Genomic DNA, 20132 nt, shown 5'->3' with positions numbered 1-20132 from the left:
ATTACAAATATGTCAAAATTGACGTTGACATTCTTAACCGGAAGTTGACCATAACTTCATTAATATTGAAGATAAATATGTCGTGTTTGTACTCATTTTAAAGGATTTTTAATGAAGATTGCAAATATGTCAAAATTGAGGTTGACATTTTAAACCTGAAGTTAGTTATCATATAATAGAAGTTTTATAACTGAAGTTAATTTAGTGTTAGTCACTTTCTTTTTATTTTTAACGTGTTTTTTGGTTCATTTCACATTGATTAAAAAAAATCGTTGATATTTCAGCCACATGATGATTCTTGAATTTTTCCCAAGTTTGAAAAACTTAAGCTCACCTCAAAATGTAACAAAAAGAAATTGTAAGTAAAGTGTCAAATTATTTCCCAATAGTTGTTTAACATGGCAAATAATTGCAGTTTTGGTGCGCAAACTAAGACGCTTTTAACATTGGAAGAGTCTGTAGGCAATGCTAATGCTGCCGGGAGACGATTTTGCCAAGAATTTCCCAACCGCAGACAACCTGGAACAAATGGAAGACAACCTTGGTGTCTCCCATCACGAAATGCAGTAACCCCTCAGGACTAAATGATCTTCGGCCTATTAGCATCTTAAATGTTTGCTCTAACGTAGTGGAAGGGATTGTGGCTGTAAGGATTTGGGACCATCACAGCTACTCTTAAGCTGATTCTGAAATTGCCTTCAGTTTTTTTCCATCACGACCAGTTTTCAAGACATGCCCAAAAATGTGGAAAATACGGTTCAGGTTCAGTATATTTTTTATAGTGTGTTTTTGTAGCTCTATTGACATCAAAGTAGAGATCCTGACGAATATTTTGAAGTATTGATGGTATTAATCGGATTCTCTGTTATTTTGATAAACTATTCTAGTATGATCGGATATTCATCATAATTCTTGATGACACAATTTAATTTAGGAAGTTTCTGTCCAATCGGGCTGCTGTGTGTTCCAGACAGAACGTCGCGCCTTTATTTTACCTATATAAAAAAATAAAGGCGCGACGTCCAGTCTGGAATAGACGCCAGCACTATGTTTTTTGATTAGACAGAATATCTATCTCTATCATATGGAACTATAATATGGAATATCGGCAAAATAAATATCCCCTTCATCAAGAACAACATAACAAGCGTCAGAGAGTTTTTTTACGATTTTTTCTCAAAAATCGAGACGTTTTTTTATTTAACTCGTATAATGGGTTGGTAACAGAAATTTTAGACATTTAACAACAAAATGGTTAGATATAATCTCCTAATTGTCATTTATGCGCGATTACAAAACTTTCTCTTTAGATACTTCGTATACATATACGAGAAATGAAAAACGAAAAATACATCGGATGAGGTTTTGTTACTGACCCATCATCCCTAGTTCCTTTTTTATTTAGGTATTATTATTTTTTTAAGTACATGTGGGCGGAACTGGAAATTATTTAAAACAATGACTCGACAAATACCACGTCCGTTTCGGCGTTGTAGTTTCAATCCTCATCACAGAAGGCGCCGGCCGGCGGCGGCAATTTTGGAAATTGGCGGTCGTCGCCAAAAAGTGCCACTTCATTGCCCCGAAGAGAACGTCGACCGAGAAAGAAGAAGAAGAAGAAGATGAAGAAGAAAGAGCCGTCATTTAGCAAATTGCCGCGCCATCGCAAGAAGATTAGCGTCGGGGCGCAGGTCGAATGGGGTGGGCGTCACCCCGCTTTGTATTTAATCACACCGCCGTCGCCGACGCCTCCGGTAGCGCCACCGTCGTCGTCGTCGTTTCTCCCCCTTTCGTTTCACCACCGCGCGCGCATCCATGACGAACATATGCCGAACGTCGTCACGCCCTCTGTCGGATCATTAAAGCGCCCGCGGTCATAACCGTCATATAAAATAACGCTTATAATTGAAAGTACGTCACGGTCTTTATTACAAAAGTATACAGGTTAAAAAAAAATACACCGGGATACGTCACATGTTTTTGAAACAAATGCCGATCGAGTGCAAGTTGTTACACAAAAGCACATCGACGTTCCTTTTTATAAAAAAAAATGGTATTCGATTATTGCCTCGGAAAGAAATGCTAAACGTTATTTAATGATCGAACGTTCGCTTGCCGCCGCCGCGCCGCTAGATGGAGCGCGTGTCGGTATCCGCCGCGTCGCAGTGGCGTTTCTTATTAAATCATTTCGGGGGCACTCGGAAAAATGGCGCTAATGGAGAAATAAGTGGACACTGGAAATTGTTGCGTTACGTAACCAGTCGAGGAAACGGAAAGCGAGACGACGATTGCTGCGACGACGCCATCTAACGATGTGATTTCGTGATGCCATGCTAATATCTTGAAAATTGGAACGTTGAAACAGTGATTGCCGACGAATCTTTACGGCCAAAGGCAATTTTTTACCTTGATTATTATTACTAAAACATTCCTACACAATTTTCAACATGTTTTACGTCAAATTATAGAGGAGGAAATCTTCATTTTATGTTCTACGAAATTAAAAAAATTCGAAGAATACACAATACCTTTTTTATAACATGTATAATCAAGCAATAAAGTAATGCACCATTATAAAATTCTTTATAAATTATACGCTAAATAACAATTAAAGTAGAACTCACACTAGAACTAACACAAGACCTAGAACTAGAATCATTCGGGTTTAGCCGTCTTTAGAGACGTGTGGCTAAACCCGAATGATTTTAGTTCTCGGTCTAGTGTTAGTTCTAATTTTGCACTATCACTAGAACTAACACAAGACCTAGAACTAGAATCATTCGGGTTTAGCCGTCTTTAGAGACGTGTGGCTAAACCCGAATGATTTCAGTTCTCGGTCTAGTGTTAGTTCTAATTTTGCACTATCACTAGAACTAACACAAGACCTAGAACTAGAATCATTCGGGTTTAGCCGTCTTAAGAGACGTGCGGCTAAATCCGAATGTTTCTAGTTCTAGGTCTAGTGTTAGTTTTAGTACAAAAAATGTTCTTCATTAACATGGGGAACATATTTCAAAAACGTTTATATCTCATGAATTAGTAATACCAACCTAAATAAATCAAAAAGCGAATATTTCTAAAAATGACGTGTTTGACATAAAAAATGATGATATCTCAAGAATAAAAAGAGTTGGGAGAAAGTGATTAGGACAAAAAATGTTCTTCATTAACCTGGGGAACATATTTCATAAACGATTATATCTCATGAATTAGTAATACCAACCTAAGTAAGTCAAAAAGAAAATATTTCAAAAAATGACGTTCTTGACATAAAAAATGCTATCTCAAGAATAAAAAGAGTTGGGGGAAAATGATTAGGACAAAAAATGTTCTTCATTAACCTGGGGAACATATTTCATAAACGATTATATCTCATGAATTAGTAATACCAACCTAAGTAAGTCAAAAAGAAAATATTTCAAAAAATGACGCTCTTGACATAAAAAATGCTATCTCAAGAATAAAAAGAGTTGGGGGAAAATGATTAGGACAAAAAATGTTCTTCATTAACCTGGGGAACATATTTCATAAACGATTATATCTCATGAATGAGTAATACCAACCTAAATAAATCTAAAGCGAATTTTCCGAAAAATTATGTTTTTGACATAAAAAATGATGATATCTCAAGAATAAAAAGAATTGGGGGAAAGTGATTAGGACAAAAAATGTTCTTTACTAACCTGAAGAACATATTTCATAAACGATTATATTTCATGAATTAGTAATACCAACCTAAATAAATCAAAAAGCGATTATTTCGAAAAATGACGTTTTTGACATAAAAAATGATGATATCTCAAAAATAAAAAAAGTTGGGGGAAAATGATTAGGACAAAAAATGTTCTTCATTAACCTGGGGAACATATTTCATAAACGATTATATCTCATGAATTACTAATACCAACCTAAATAAGTCAAAAAGCGATTATTTTGAGAAATGACGTTTTTGATATCAAAAATGATGATATCTCAAGAATAAAAAGAGTTGGGAGAAAGTGATTAGGACAAAAAATGTTCTTCATTAACCTGGGGAACATATTTCATAAACGATTATATCTCATGAATGAGTAATACCAACCTAAATAAGTCAAAAAGCGAATATTTCGAAAAATGACGTTTTTGACATAAAAAATGATGATATCTCAAGAATAAAAAGAGTTGGGAGAAAGTGATTAGGACAGAAAATGTTCTTTACTAACCTGAAGAACATATTTCATAAACGATTATATCTCATGAATTAGTAATACCAACCTAAATAAGTCAAAAAGCGAATATTTCGAAAAATGACGTTTTTGACATAAAAAATGATGATATCTCAAGAATAAAAAGAGTTGGAAGAAAGTGATTAGGATAAAAAATGTTCTTTGTTATCCTGAGGAACATATTTCAAAAATAATTATATCTCATGAATTAGTAATACCAGCTAAATAAGTCAAAAAGCGATTATTTCGAAAAATTACGTTTTTGACATAAAAAATGATGATATCTCAAGAATAAAAAGGGTTGGGAGAAAGTGATTAGGACAAAAAATGTTCTTTACTAACCTGAGGAACATATTTCATAAAGGATTATATCTCATGAATTAGTAACACCAACCTAAATAAATTATAAAGCGATTATTTTTTAAAAATGACGTTTTTGACATAAAAAATGATATCTCAAGAATAAAAAGAGTTGGGAGAAAGTGGTTAGGACAAAAAATGTTCTTTATTAACACGGGAAGCATATTTCATAAACGATTATAACTCATGAATTAGTAATACCAACCTAAATAAATCAAAAAGCGATTATTTCGAAAAATGACGTTTTTGACATAAAAAATGATGATATTTCAAAAATAAAAAGAGTTGGGGGAAAATGATTAGGACAAAAAATGTTCTTCATTAACCTGGGGAACATATTTCATAAACGATTATATCTCATGAATGAGTAATACCAACCTAAATAAATCTAAAGCGAATTTTCCGAAAAATTACGTTTTTGACATAAAAGATGATGATATCTCAAGAATAAAAAGAGTTGGGAGAAAGTGATTAGGACAAAAAATGTTCTTCATTAACCTGGGGAACATATTTCTTAAACGATTATATCTCATGAATTAGTAATACCAACCTAAATAAATTAAAAAGCGAATATTTCGAAAAATGACGTTTTTGGCATCAAAAATGATCATATCTCAAGAATAAAAAGGGTTGGGAGAAAGTGATTAGGACAAAAAATGTTCTTCATTAATATGGGGAACATATTTCAAAAACGATTATATCTCTTGAATTAGTAATACCAACCTAAATAAGTCAAAAAGCGAATATTTCTAAAAATGACGTTTTTGACATAAAAAATGATGATATCTCAAGAATAAAAAGAGTTAGGAGAAAGTGATTAGGACAAAAAATGTTCTTCATTAACCTGGGGAACATATTTCATAAACGTTTATATCTCATGAATGAGTAATACCAAAATAAATAAATAAAAAGAACTAGAATTATTTGGGTTTAGCCATCTTTAGAGACGTGTGGCTAAACCCGAATGTTTCTAGTTCTAGGTTTAATGTTAGTTCTAGTGACAGTGGTAGGTAGCCCTAGTTAGAAGTAACACAAGACCTAGAACTAGAAACATTCGGGTTTAGCCGCACGTCTTTCAAGACGGCCAAACCCGAATGATTTTAGTGCTAGGTCTTGTGTTAGTTCTAGTGATAGTGGCAAGTAGCGCTAGTTAGCATAAGATATTCATGTTACATATTTTTATTGCACTGTCACTAGAACTAACACTAGACCTAGAACTAGAAAGTTTCGAGTTTAGCAGTGCATCATCAGGTAATGACTTAAAAACATTTTGACCGTTATATTTTGTTAATTATATCGAATACGTTTCACTGTATTTATTTATCGTTTATCTTTAGCATGACTTTTTTGTTTAACTATACATTTCAGAGTATCATTAGTGGGGTTGAGTTAGAATGGTGGAGGGAGAAGCTCTCGAAAACACGTCGGTCCCTCATAAATCAGCCCGAAAGTCGCGTTAGGGGGTTGGGTTTAATGATTTTAGTAGTGGTGAGTACCATTGTCGATGTAAATTTGCGGTTTCTGGCGGTTGTAAATCGTAAAACGGTCCGCTTGGTAAACCAAATCGTTCCTTCTCTCTCGACAAATGGATATTTATGATCCATCACACATCTATTACGAGTGGGATAGTTGAAAATGTTTAAAAGAGCCTATAAATTTAAATCGTGACCTTTAGGTAATCGACGTCGGGTTGAGTAAATGGCGTGTTCGTTAAAATAGCGTTTTGCTAGTTTCCCTTAGCGTAGGGGGATAAATTAGCGAGCGGCGCACGTTCAGAAAAAGCTAAAGTAATTTGCCAGCACTTAGGGGTAGTTTAGCATACATTATTAATCGTCCGATAAGGTAGGTCTAAACGTTTCCGACAGCGCGGTGCGCTACTGCAGTGCCCCGCAACGTTTACGGTCGATCTGCACGCGATCTCAAAACGAAGAAAACCAGAAAACCTTTATGTCTATATATAAAGACAAAATTCGCATACAAAAGGTGATTTTCGTTATAAAAATGAGAAACTAATGTTTCTCTAAGCACAACAATATGTTGTCGTCGTGTGTTGAGGGACACATGCCGCTACTGGGGCTGAAAATTACAGCTATTACGACGTATTACAGTCCTCGTTAAGGTATACTTTATATTGGAGGAGGAAACCCCTTCGGGGGATATAGGGTTCGTTTTGCTCAAAGGGATCATTCATCATACGAATTCGTTTAACTGAATCACTTGACACGAAACGTTAAAACCGTCATCGTTACGTTAGAAAATAGATAGTTATCTCCGTGGTTCACGCAGAATCTACTACCGAGGTAAACGTGCTCGGCGAACACATGTTACGTCTAATTTACTCTCTCTGAGCTCCACATTTGAATTAATTATACATTCAAACCGCTAATCGTCCGCTAATTAACCAGACTAACCTAAACCATCCTCTAAATTACAACACTGTTTAATGAAATTCTTGTAAAAAAATCGTAACGATTAAGTTTAATGGAAAATGAGAAATTATTTATGGTATGTTAATTTTCTTAAATCATTATGATATCTCAATTCGTTCTTAAGATATGATTTTTATATAAATAAACATATCTTATATGATAATAAATTTATCTTAATTTCAATAAGTAATATCTCAATAACTAAAAGATATTTTTACAATCGGTCTTTTTTATTCGAAAGAACATAGTTTTCTTAATATTTTTAGAAAGTTTCAATTAAATCGGTTGAAAAGTCGATTTTTGACGATTTTTATAAAAAGAACCTGAAAAACTTGCAATTTCTAAAACGTCAAAATTTTTGTTTAATTTCAACGAGGAATATCTCAAGAACTAAAAGATATTTTTACAATCGGTCTTTTTCATTCGAAAGCACATAGTTTTCTTAATATTGTTGGAAGGTTTCAATTAAATCGGTTGAAAAGTCGATTTTTAACGATTTTTATAAAATAAACCTGAAAAACTTACAATTTCTAAAACGTCAAAATTTTTGTTTAATTTCAACGAGGAATATCTCAAGAACTAAAAGATATTTTTAAAATCGGTCTGTTCCATTCGGAAGAACATAGTTTTCTTAATATTTTTGGAAGGTTTCAATTAAATCGGTTGAAAAGTCGATTTTTAACGATTTTTATAAAAAGAGCAGGAAAAATTTGCAACTTTTAAAACATCAATAATTTATCTTAATTTCAACGATTAATATCTCAAGAACTAAAAGATATTTTTAAAATCGGTCTTTTTCATTCGAAAGAACGTGGTTTCCTTAATAATTTTGGAAAGTTTTGATTAGATCGGTTGAAAAGCCGATTTTTAACGATTTTTATAAAAAGAGCAGGAAAAATTTGCAACTTTTAAAACATTAAAAATTTATCTTAATTTCAACGATTAATATCTCAAGAACTAAAAGGTATTTTTAAAATCGGTCTTTTTCATTCGAAAGAACACAGTTTTCTTAATAATTTTTGAAAGTTTTGATTAAATCGGTTCAAAATTCGATTTTTAACGATTTTTATAAAAAGAGCAGGAAAAATTTGCAACTTTTCAAACATCAAAAATTTATCTTAATTTTAACGATTAATATCTCAAGAACTAAATGGTATTTTTAAAATCGGTCTTTTTCATTCGAAAGAACACAGTTTTCTTAATAATTTTTGAAAGTTTTGATTAAATCGGTTGAAAAGTCGATTTTTAACGAATTTTATAAAAAGAACCGGAAGATTTGTAATTTGTTAAACGTCAAAAATTTTTCTTAGTTTCAATAATTAATATCTCAAGAACTAAAAGATATTTTTAAAATCGGTCTTTTTCATTCCAAAGAACATACTTTTCTTAATATTTTTGGAAGGTTTCAATTAAATCGATTGAAAAATCGATTTTTTAACGATTTTTATAAAAGGAACCGGAAAAATTGTAATTTCTTAAACGTCAAAAATTTTTCTTAACTTTAACAATTAATATCTCAAGAACTAAAAGGTATTTTTAAAATCGGTCTTTTTCATTCGAAAGAACACAGTTTTCTTAATAATTTTTGAAAGTTTTGATTAAATCGGTTCAAAATTCAATTTTTAACGATTTTTATAAAAAGAGCAGGAAAAATTTGCAACTTTTCAAACATCAAAAATTTATCTTAATTTCAACGATTAATATCTCAAGAACTAAAAGATATTTTTAAAATCGGTCTTTTTCATTTGAAAGAACGTGGTTTTCTTAATAATTTTGAAAAGATTTGATTAGATCGGTTGAAAAGCCGATTTTTAACGATTTTTATAAAAAGAGCAGGAAAAATTTGCAACTTTTAAAACATCAAAAATTTATCTTAATTTCAACGATTAATATCTCAAGAACTAAAAGATATTTTTAAAATCGGTCTATTTCATTCGAAAGAAGACAGTTTTCTTAATAATTTTTGAAAGTTTTGATTAAATCGGTTCAAAATTCGATTTTTGACGATTTTTATAAAAAGAACTGGAAAAAATTGTAATTTTTAAAACATCAAAAATTTATCTTAATTGTAACGATTAATATCTCAAGAACTAAACGGTATTTTTAAAATCGGTCTTTTTCATTCGAAAGATCATAGTTTTCTTAATAATTTTTGGAAGTTTTGATTAAATCGGTTGAAAATTCGATTTTTGACGATTTTTATAAAAAGAACCGGAAAAAATTGTAATTTTTAAAACATCAAAAATTTATCTTAATTTTAACGATTAATATCTCAAGAACTAAACGGTATTTTTAAAATCGGTCTTTTTCATTCGAAAGATCATAGTTTTCTTAATAATTTTTGGAAGTTTTGATTAAATCGGTTGAAAATTCGATTTTTGACGATTTTTATAAAAAGAACCGGAAAAATTGTAATTTTTAAAACGTCAACAATTTTTCTTAACTTCAACAATTGATATCCCAAGAACTAAAAGATATTTTTAAAATCGGTCTTTTTCATTCGAAAGAACATAGTATTCTTAATAATTTTGGAAAGTTTTGATTAGATCGGTTGAAAAGCCGATTTTTAACGATTTTTATAAAAAGAGCAGGAAAAATTTGCAACTTTTAAAACATCAAAAATTTATCTTAATTTTAACGATTAATATCTCAAGAACTAAACGGTATTTTTAAAATCGGTCTTTTTCATTCGAAAGATCATAGTTTTCTTAATAATTTTTGGAAGTTTTGATTAAATCGGTTGAAAATTCGATTTTTGACGATTTTTATAAAAAGAACCGGAAAAATTGTAATTTTTAAAACGTCAACAATTTTTCTTAACTTCAACAATTGATATCCCAAGAACTAAAAGATATTTTTAAAATCGGTCTTTTTCATTCGAAAGAACATAGTATTCTTAATAATTTTGGAAAGTTTTGATTAGATCGGTTGAAAAGTCGATTTTTAACGATTTTTATAAAAAGAGCAGGAAAAATTTGCAACTTTTAAAACATCAATAATTTATCTTAATTTTAACGATTAATATCTCAAGAACTAAATGGTATTTTTAAAATCGGTCTTTTTCATTCGAAAGAACACAGTTTTCTTAATAATTTTTGGAAGTTTTGATTAAATCGGTTCAAAATTCGATTTTTGTCGATTTTTATAAAATGAACTGGAAAAAATTGTAATTTTTAAAACGTCAAAAATTTTTCTTAATTTCAACGATTAATATCTCAAGAACTAAAAGGTATTTTTAAAATCGCTCTTTTTCATTCGAAAGATCATAGTTTTGATTACCAATTTTTGAAAGTTTTGATGAAATCGGTTGAAAAGTCGATTTTTAACGATTTTTATAAAAAGAACCGGAAAAAAGTACAATTTTTAAAACGTCAAACTTTACCTTAATTTCAATAAGTAATATCTCAAGATCTAAAAGATAGTTTTAAAATCGGTCTTTTTCATTCGAAAGAATTTAGTTTTCTTAACAATTTTTGAAAATTTTGATTAAATCGGTTGAAAAGTCGATTTTTAACGAATTTTATAAAAAGAACCGGAAAAATTGTAATTTCTTAAACGTCAAAAATTTTTCTTAATTTCAATAATTAATATCTCAAAAACTAAAAGATATTTTTAAAATCGGTCTTTTTCATTCGAAAGAACGTAGTGTTCTTAATGATTTTGGAAAGTTTTGGTTAGATCGGTTGAAAAGCCGATTTTTAACGATTTTTATCAAAAGAATCGGAAAAAATTGTAATTTCCAAAACGTCAAAAATTTATCTTAACTTTAACAATTGATATCTCAAGAACTAAAAGATATTTTTAAAATCGGTTTGTTTCATTCGAAAGAACATAGTTTTCTTAGTAATTTTTGATTAAATCGGATGAAAAGTCGATTTTTATAAAAACAATCGGCAAAATTGCAAATTACTTCCATTTTAAACTCACAAAAACCGCTCGAGTTGATGATGCTATTTGTTCTAAGCGAACGGCATTCACATTGACGTGATTAAGAATTGCTATCCCACAGAGCAAATCTGTACTTAATGCACATAATAAATTGGTGTCTGCTTTTCCAATTCAACGATGCTTAACCTCAAACAAAGAAATTCGCGATGAGTATTATTTCTTGTGCTCAATTAGATCATTTGAGGTATTAGGTCATTTGATCAATTAGATCATTTGATGTATTAGGTCATTTGATCAATTAGATCATTTGATGTATTAGGTCATTTGATCAACTAGACAATTTAAAGAGTCTGATTTTTTTTAAATTAAAATTAATTTTTTTATATTAAAAAAAAGCAAACATTTTACTTGTAAATTACAATTGCATAAATACTAACGTTAAGAGAGGGTTGCGCTATGCAAATAGAACATGACAGGAAAATGTGTAGTTTGCAGAGTGCGGAGTGGAAATTAGGTTTAATTGGCGAGGTTGCGTGTGGTCGGTTAGCGTAACACGCGAGATTCTTTCATATTCGGTCTGGTTTTAGGGTTGATATTTGCTCACTTCCAACCCAGGCGACGAATAAATCACGATTTTTGTCTATCACGAAAAGCTCTCATTGAAAAAAAAAGCGCGTTCATCGATTGGACGGTACTCCAACGTTTCCTGGTGCTGAGAGCTTTTTACAACTGAGCTTGATAAAAAAAAGGGATTACCATTTAGCTTCGGAACAATTAAAATGCACAACGCGAGAGCGTCGAGAGCTTTTTCAGTTGTCTTTTTGTTTGCCGGATTTCGTGAACAAAGAGGAGCGACTGTAAATTAACAGGGAAATCTTTTGTTTGTACGTTTAAATCTAAAAAAAGCGAAACAAACATAAAAGTAAGTAAATAAAAATAATCTAAAAATCTATCCATTTAAAATTGAAAACGCTTCTAGAGAAAAGACTCGGAGGTAATTGATTTTTTCTAATTCATTCTCGAACGAAACTTTTTCCGGCTTAAACATTCCGTTTTGTGTATATTAAAATTTAAGTCGGGTAAATGCTATTAAAACGAAGACACGGACCGATGATCTTCGATCCGTTTTTTTTTATTCTAAAACGCTTTTTTTATCGGGTTTCGAACGCGTCCGTTCAGAAGAAACGAGACTCGCTTTGATGCTGAACAAACAACCTTGATTAATTTGATCACAGATGACGTTGCACGTCAGTCTTCTTCGGCTTCAGATGGCCCATCCGTCGGGACAACACAAAGGCCAAATTCTCATGCCTGCTTACAGGCTATTGGTCACATTCGACACGCTCTTTCTCATAAGACTAACCGATACTCACCAAAGAATAAACTTTAAAGAAGAAAATTTTAACAAAAAAAATTATTTCTAGTTTTGCTGCATTACTTTTTTAATCAACAGTACATCAAAAAAAAAATTAAGGGGTGGTTTTTCGAAATTAATTATACTCAATAGGGGGTTCTCACGAATTGTCAACTCGAATCGTCGAGCACTTATCGCCCCCCTTCGAATAAGTGAAATATTTCGATGTAATTGTCGTTCGAGTTGTTATTACCTCCTCTATACAACAAAAAGATTCCTTTCAAAAAAACCGCTCGTGTGTGTTTATTTTTATTCGTTGCGGTTACCTTTTTTGCGTTGTAAAGGATTCATTCGATTTAAACTAATTGAGATTTATTAAAAAACGAAATTTAACAAACGTAATGATGCTTACCTTCTATTTTGATACCACGTTTTGACCTGAGTATCGGTTAAACTCAATTTAGCCGCTAATTCCATTCGATCTTGAACGCTGAGGTATTTTTGACGTTCGAAACTTTTCTCTAACGTTTGTAATTGAAGGTCGGTAAAAGCTGTTCGAGCTTTTCGTTGTTTTTTACTTATCGCACCACTTGAACTTTTTGATGAGTTTAATGAGGAATCATCACCATTTTGACCTATAACAAAAAAATATATATATTCAGAAAATGTTCTGTATAAAAATTCAAAATATGGATACAAAAAATTCATCTCTAAAAGGATATCTTTAGATATAGATGTAAAAGATATTTTTAAAATCGGTCTTTTCATTCGAAAGAACACAGTGTTCTTAATAATTTCTGAAAGTTTTGATGATATCGGTTGAAAAGCCGATTTTTAACGATTTTTATAAAAGGAACGTTAAAAATTTATCTTAACTTTAACAATTAATATCTCAAGAACTAAAAGATATTTTTAAAATCGGGTTGTTTCATTCGAAAGAACATAGTTTTTTTAATAATGTTGGAACATTTTGATTAAATCGGTTGAAATGTCGATTTTTAACGATTTTTATAAGTAGAACCGAAAAAAACTGCAATTTCTAAGACGTCAAAAATTTATCTTAATTTCAATAATTAATATCTCAAGAACTAAAAGATATTTTTAAAATCGGTCTTTTTCATTCGAAAGATCATAGTTTTCTTACCAATTTCTGAAAGTTTTGATTAAATCGGTTGAAAAGCCGATTTTTTACGATTTTTATCAAAAGAATCGGAAAAAATTACAATTTCCAAAACATCAAAAATTTATCTTAATTTCAATAATTAATATCTCAAGAACTAAAAGACATTTTTAAAATCGGTCTTTTTCATTCGAAAGATCATAGTTTTCTTACCAATTTCTGAAAGTTTTGATTAAATCGGTTGAAAAGCCGATTTTTTACGATTTTTATCAAAAGAATCGGAAAAAATTACAATTTCCAAAACATCTAAAATTTATCTTAAATTTAACAATTAATATCTCAAGAACTAAAAGATATTTTTAAAATTGGGTTTTTTCATTCGAAAGAACATAGTTTTTTTAATAACGTTGGAACATTTTGATTAAATCGATTGAAAACTTGATTTTTAACGATTTTTATAAGTAGAACCGGAAAAAACTGCAATTTCTAAAATGTCAAAATTTTATCTTAACTTTTACAATCAATATCTCAAAAACTAAAGGATATTTTTAAAATCGGTCTTTTTCATTCCAAAGAACATAATTTTCTTAACCATTTTTGAAAGTTTTGATTAAATCGGTTGAAAAGTCGATTTTAAAATATAATATATTGCAGTTTCTGAAACGTCAAAAATTTATCTTAATTTCAACAATTAATATCTCAAGAACTAAAGGACATTTTTAAAGTCGGTCTTTTTCATTCGAATCATCATAGTTTTCTTACTAATTTCTGAAAGTTTTGATTAAATCGGTTGAAAACCCGATTTTTAACGATTGTTATCAAAAGAATCGGAAAAAATTACAATTTCCAAAACATCTAAAATTTATCTTAACTTTAACAATTAATATCTCAAGAACTAAAAGATATTTTTAAAATCGGGTTTTTTCATTCGAAAGAACATATTTTTTTTAATAACGGTGGAACATTTTGATTAAATCGGTTGAAAAGTCAATTTTTAACGATTTTTATAAATAGAACCGGAAAAAACAGCAAATTTCTAAAACGTCAAAAATTTATCTTAATTTCAACAATTAATATCTCAGGAACTAAAAGATATTTTTAAAATTGGTCATCTTCATTCGAAAGATCATAATTTTCTTAACCATTTTTGAAAGTTTTGATTAAATCGATTGAAAAGCCGATTTTTCACGATTTTTATAAAAAGAACAGAAAAAAATTGCAGTTTCTGAAACGTCAAAAATTTATCTTCATTTCAACAATTAATATCTCAAGAACTAAAAGATATTTTTAAAATCGGTCTTTTTCATTCGAAAGAACACAGTTTGGTTAATAATTTTTGAAAGTTTTGATTAATCTGGTTGAAAGGTCGATTTTTAACGATTTTTATAACAAGAACTGGAAAAATTGCAATTTCTGAAACGTCAAAAATTTATCTTAATTTCAATAATTAATATCTCAAGAACGAAAAGATGTTTTCAAGATCGATCTGTTTCATTTGAAAGATTATAGTTTTCTTAATAATGTTGGAAAGTTTTGATTAAATCGGTTGAAAAGTCGATGTTTAACGAATTTTATAAAAAGAACAGGAAAAAATTGCAATTTCTAAAACGTCAAAAATTTATCTTAATCTCAACAATTAATATCTCAAGAACTAAAAGATATTTTTAAAATCGGTCTTTTTCATTCGAAAGAACACAGTTTGGTTAATAATTTTTGAAAGTTTTGATTAATCTGGTTGAAAGGTCGATTTTTAACGATTTTTATAAAAAGAACCGGAAAAATTACAATTTCTGAATGGTCAAAAATTTTTCTTAATTTCAATAATTATTATCTCAAGAACTAAAAGATATTTTCAAAATCGGGTTTTTTCATTAGAAAGAACATAGTTTTCTTAATATTTTAGGAAAGTTTTGATTAAATCGGTTGAAAAGTCGATTTTTAACGAATTTTATAAAAAGAATTGGAAAAATTGCAGTTTCTGAAACGTCAAAAATTTATCTTAACTTCAATAATTAATATCTCAAGAACTAAAAGACATTTTTAAAATCGGTCTTTTTCATTCGAAAGATTATTGTTTTCTTACCAATTTTTGAAAATTTTGATTAAATCGGTTGAAAAGTCGATTTTTAACGAATTTTATAAAAAGAACCGGAAAAATTGCAATTTCTGAAACGTCAAAAATTTTTCTTAATTTCACTAACTAATATCTTAAGAACTAACAGATATTTTCAAAATCGGTTTTTTTCATTAGAAAGAACATAGTTTTCTTAATATTTTGGGAAAGTTTTGATTAAATCGGTTGAAAAGTCGATATTTAACGATTTTTATAAAAAGAACAGGAAAAAATTGCAGTTTCTGAAACGTCAAAAATTTATCTTAATTTCAACAATTAATATCACAAGAACTAAAAGACATTTTTAAAGTTGGTCTTTTTCATGCGAAACTTCATAGTTTTCTTACCAATTTTTGAAAGTTTTGATTAAATCGGTTGAAAAGTCGATTTTTGACGATTTTTATAGAAAGAACCTACAAAACTTGCAATTTCTAAAACGTCAAAATTTTTGTTTAATTTCAACAAGAAATATCTCAAGAACTAAAAGATATCTTTAAAATCGGTCTTTTTTATTCGAAAGAACATATTTTTCTTAATGAATTCTGAAAGTTTTGATTAATTCGGTTGAAAATTCGATTTTTGACGATTTTTATAAGAGCTGGAAAAATTGCAATTTCTGAAACGTCAAAAATTTATCTCAATTTCAATTGTTAATATCTCGAAAACTAAAAGATATTTTTAAAATCGGTCTTTTTCATTCGAAAGAACACAGTTTTCTTACCAATTTTTGAAAGTTTTGATTAAATCGGTTGAAAAGCCGATTTTTAACGCTTTTTATAAAAACACTCAGCAATTCACATTGACATGATTAGAATTGCTAGATTTGAAGTGGTGTAAAAAATAAAAAGGTGGGGTTTATATGGTAATGAGTTATGAGTTAGGGAAGGGAATAAAGGGGTTGATTATACATAGTGGAGTGGTGGTAGTTAAAGGACCCAGAACGATGCCATAGCGAATCTTCATTCGTCTGGGGGTCATAAATAAGGTGGGACTCTTGCTGAATTTGAACGATATCCTATCTTATGTTGACTTTGAGAGCGACTTTATGCCAAAACCAGCGAATTCACGAAAATTCACAAGAAAAAGTCTAGAGAGGTTGGTAAAACTTAAATATTTTAAATTTAAATAAAAAATCCTTTGAAACGAGTCCAAACACGATATATTTATGTTTAAAATCGCCCAAGATATGATGATTCAAAAACATTGATGATTTTTTGTTTTTTGAGATTGTCGATTGTTTTTGAATAAATTTTTGGTGATATCTCCCTTATTTTTTGCAATAAATTGGTCGTGTTTGGTATCATTTTAAAGGATTTTTAATTTTGTATCTATTAAACTGCATATTGCTTTTATTTAAACATAAAATTTAAAAAAAATGTATTAAATTAAATTAAAATAATCACTTTCTCGACGTTTTTAAAGATAAATATCTCGTTGAGACTTTAACAAATCGATAAAAATTACAAGTAATTGAGTCTTAAAGGAAATGTTAGGTGTCGCCGGGGAATTACCATAAAAGGGGCGGACGTCGATCAAGCAGCGAAGGGACCAATTTTAAAAATTTACATCTATAAATCAAAACCCATCTTTGACGGCGGCCCGGCCGTTAACTTCAACCCAATTTCCTCTTGGCAAAATTTAACCAGCACGCGCGCAATTTCCAAGTAATAACGACAAAAAAATAAATCAAAAGAAAAGATGTAGCTTAAGAATGTCACCAGACACGCGATTCCTGCATAAACTCTTCGCGGATGGTGCGAAAAACTTAATTGGATCGAAAACAATGTCGATTAAAATTCTTTTTAAAATTTTTGTACACATTTTAGTCGCAACGAGAGTATAAAATAATTTAAAACCGTTTTCGAAGGCGTATGCAAAATTTAAAAGCCTGGAGAAGTTTGCGTAGGCGCCTCTCGTTGCAAATTAAAAAAAAACTACAACAAATTTTCGCCCGTATCGCTCTTAATTGGCTTTAAGCTTGATTGATGCCGAGCGTTACATCTTTGTTGGTCGTTTTGTTACCTTTCATAAACGGGTAGAATTAAACCGGGCAGACGACGAGACCTTCTTTTCCACCGAGAAAACATCATATTTGCAAGATTAAACTTTAAAATTATTAAATTTTAATTTAACAAATATGGGTTAAGATAAATTATGTAAATCGCAATTATTGAAATATTGATTAAGATCGAAATCGCGTATGTTAAAAGAAAGGGAAAACGCTTGAGAGTTGATCGCATTCCAATTGAGCCAATAACACAGATCTACATGCATCTTAATTAACGTGTTTTAATAAAAATTAAACGTTTTGAATATGTATGATTGAATACGAATGATTTCGAGACTTTATTCTTTTTAGGTTTAAAATCCACATTTCCCCTCGTATTTCAACCGACGGAAACGTGGATCGCATGGAAACGCGGGTAACTTTCTTGGATTTAGAGCGGCCTTATGGTCCGTGAACCCAACCCTGCGGTCCCGGAGGTCAAGAACTTTACGATTTAGTATTCCCTTCAACGGAAATTCTGTTTGCAAGTCATAAATTACAACCCCGCGTCGAGATTTATCTTAATTAAGTCACAATTTGATTGAAATTAATATTTTTAGTACAGATATTTTTATCTGTCGCTCACCCCGCGCGTTTTATTGAAATCTCAGGGCCTATACTAAGCAGATTATTCTCTTTTTTGTTATGTTGCCCCCGGAGCCGTTTCGAAGAAGTTAATCCGTCGAGATTGACGTATATCTCTCACCTCTTTGTGCCCCGATCGCTCGCGCCGTCCCAAGAACCGACTACCGGTTTTTCTTTCTGAACCAGTATACTTTATTTTTTAATTCGGAAGAGTGTTTTCAAATTGAAACACCAAAAAGAAGGGTTGCAATTATATTAGGGAAATTCGAAATGTTGAAGGCCTCCTAGAAACATTAGGGTTTAACAGCAAGTCTTTCAGTATGGCTAGGTTTTGTGTTAGTTCTAGTGATAGTGTGAAATTAGAACTAACACTATACCGAGAACTAGAAACATTCGGGTTTAGCCGCACGTCTCTAAAGACGGCTAAACCCGAAACTTTCTAGTTCTAGGTCTAGTGTTAGTTCTAGTTTTAGTTCAATAAAAATATATAATATAGCAATATCTTATGCTAACCAGCGCTACCTACCATTGCTACTAGAACTAACACTATACCCAAAACTAGAAACATTTGGGTTTAGCCGCACGTCTTTCAAGACGGCTAAACCCGAATGATTCTAGTTCTAGCTCTTGTGTTAGTTCTAGTGACAATGCTAGTGTAAAACTAGAACTAACAACAGTGTTATGATTCTAGTTCTAGGTAGAGTGTTAGTTGTATATAGTAACAGTGTTAGTGTGAAACTAAAACTATAAGATAAGACTATTCCAGGATAGGATCAATCGAGAAAAAAAGCAATTTATGTAGTTTACCAATACATCGCTTCATTGTTTTAAAAATTGCAATTTCTAAAACGTTAGAAATTTATCTTAATTTCAATAATTAATATCTCAAGAACTAAAAGATATTTTCAAAATCGGTTTGTTTCATTCGAAAGAACGCAGTTTTCTTAATAGTTTCATTTTTTTATATATTTTTTTCTTATAGTTTGTTTTATTCATGATATATTGCGGTGTTTTGATGTTCTTGGTTTCTCGCTTAATTTCCTTGTAATTTTTAAGGATTACCCTGAAGAAGCTTTAAAGTAAAGCGGAATATTGGTTAACTACATAATTGCGTTTTTTCTTGATTGATCCTATCCTGGAATAGTCTTATCTTAGTGTTGCCAACGGGATTGAGCAAACTTTCCTCTCTGAGTTTACAACTAGAACTAACACTAGACCTAGAACTAGAATCATTCGGGTTTAGTAGTGTTGAGAGACGTTTCATCAAAAATATACAACATAGTGATATTTTATGTTAAGTGCTTTAGTACCGCTAGTTTTAAATACTCATTTTAAATCATTTTAAAAAGAAAGCATTGAGCTTTAATTTAAAATAAGTCTCATTCCTTAATTTCAATAAATACGGCTTCCAGGAATTTTTAAATTTGCATATTTTTTGACACTTTTAGATTACACGAAAACATAAGTTTTATTTCAACATTTTTTTTCTCAATATTTTTCCAATGCAACCCAACAATTATTATACATCATTTTAAAGAGAAAGCTTTGAGCTTTAATTTAAAATAAGTCTCATTCCTTAATTTCAATAAATACGGCTTCCAGGAATTTTTAAATTAGCATCTTTTTTTACAGTTTTAGGTTATACGAAAATATAAGTTTTATTTCAACATTTTTTTTCTCAATATTTTTCCAATCCAACCCAACAATTATTATACATCATTTTAAAGAGAAAGCTTTGAGCTTTAATTTAAAATAAGTCTTATGGCTTAATTTCAATAAATACGGCTTCCAGGAATTTTCAAATTAGCATCTTTTTTGACATTTTTAAATTATACGAAAATGTAAGTTTTGTTTCAACATTTTTTTTCTCAATATTTTTCCAATCCAACCCAACAATTATTATACATCATTTTAAAGAGAAAACTTTGAGCTTTAATTTAGAATAAGTCTCTTTCATTAATTTCAATAAATACGACTTCCAGGAATTTTTAAATTAGCATCTTTTTTGACACTCTTAGGTTATACGAAAAT

At 30.2% G+C, this 20132-nt stretch overlaps 1 protein-coding gene across 1 annotated transcript in view; it reads right to left on the bottom strand.

The window, feature by feature from the left end:
• The window catches only part of LOC111423298 (homeobox protein B-H1-like), a 38618-nt gene that overhangs the window by 8400 nt on the left and 10086 nt on the right, over positions 1-20132 (bottom strand). Inside the window, exon 2 of the mRNA XM_023056543.2 lies at positions 12649-12871. Coding sequence (XP_022912311.1) covers positions 12649-12871 — 223 coding nt within the window. The remainder of the gene's footprint in view (positions 1-12648; positions 12872-20132) is intronic.

This window comes from Onthophagus taurus, chromosome 3 (genome assembly GCF_036711975.1).
Source record: "Onthophagus taurus isolate NC chromosome 3, IU_Otau_3.0, whole genome shotgun sequence".
NCBI lineage: Eukaryota > Metazoa > Arthropoda > Insecta > Coleoptera > Scarabaeidae > Onthophagus > Onthophagus taurus.
This window is presented reverse-complemented; position numbering and strand designations above follow the sequence as displayed.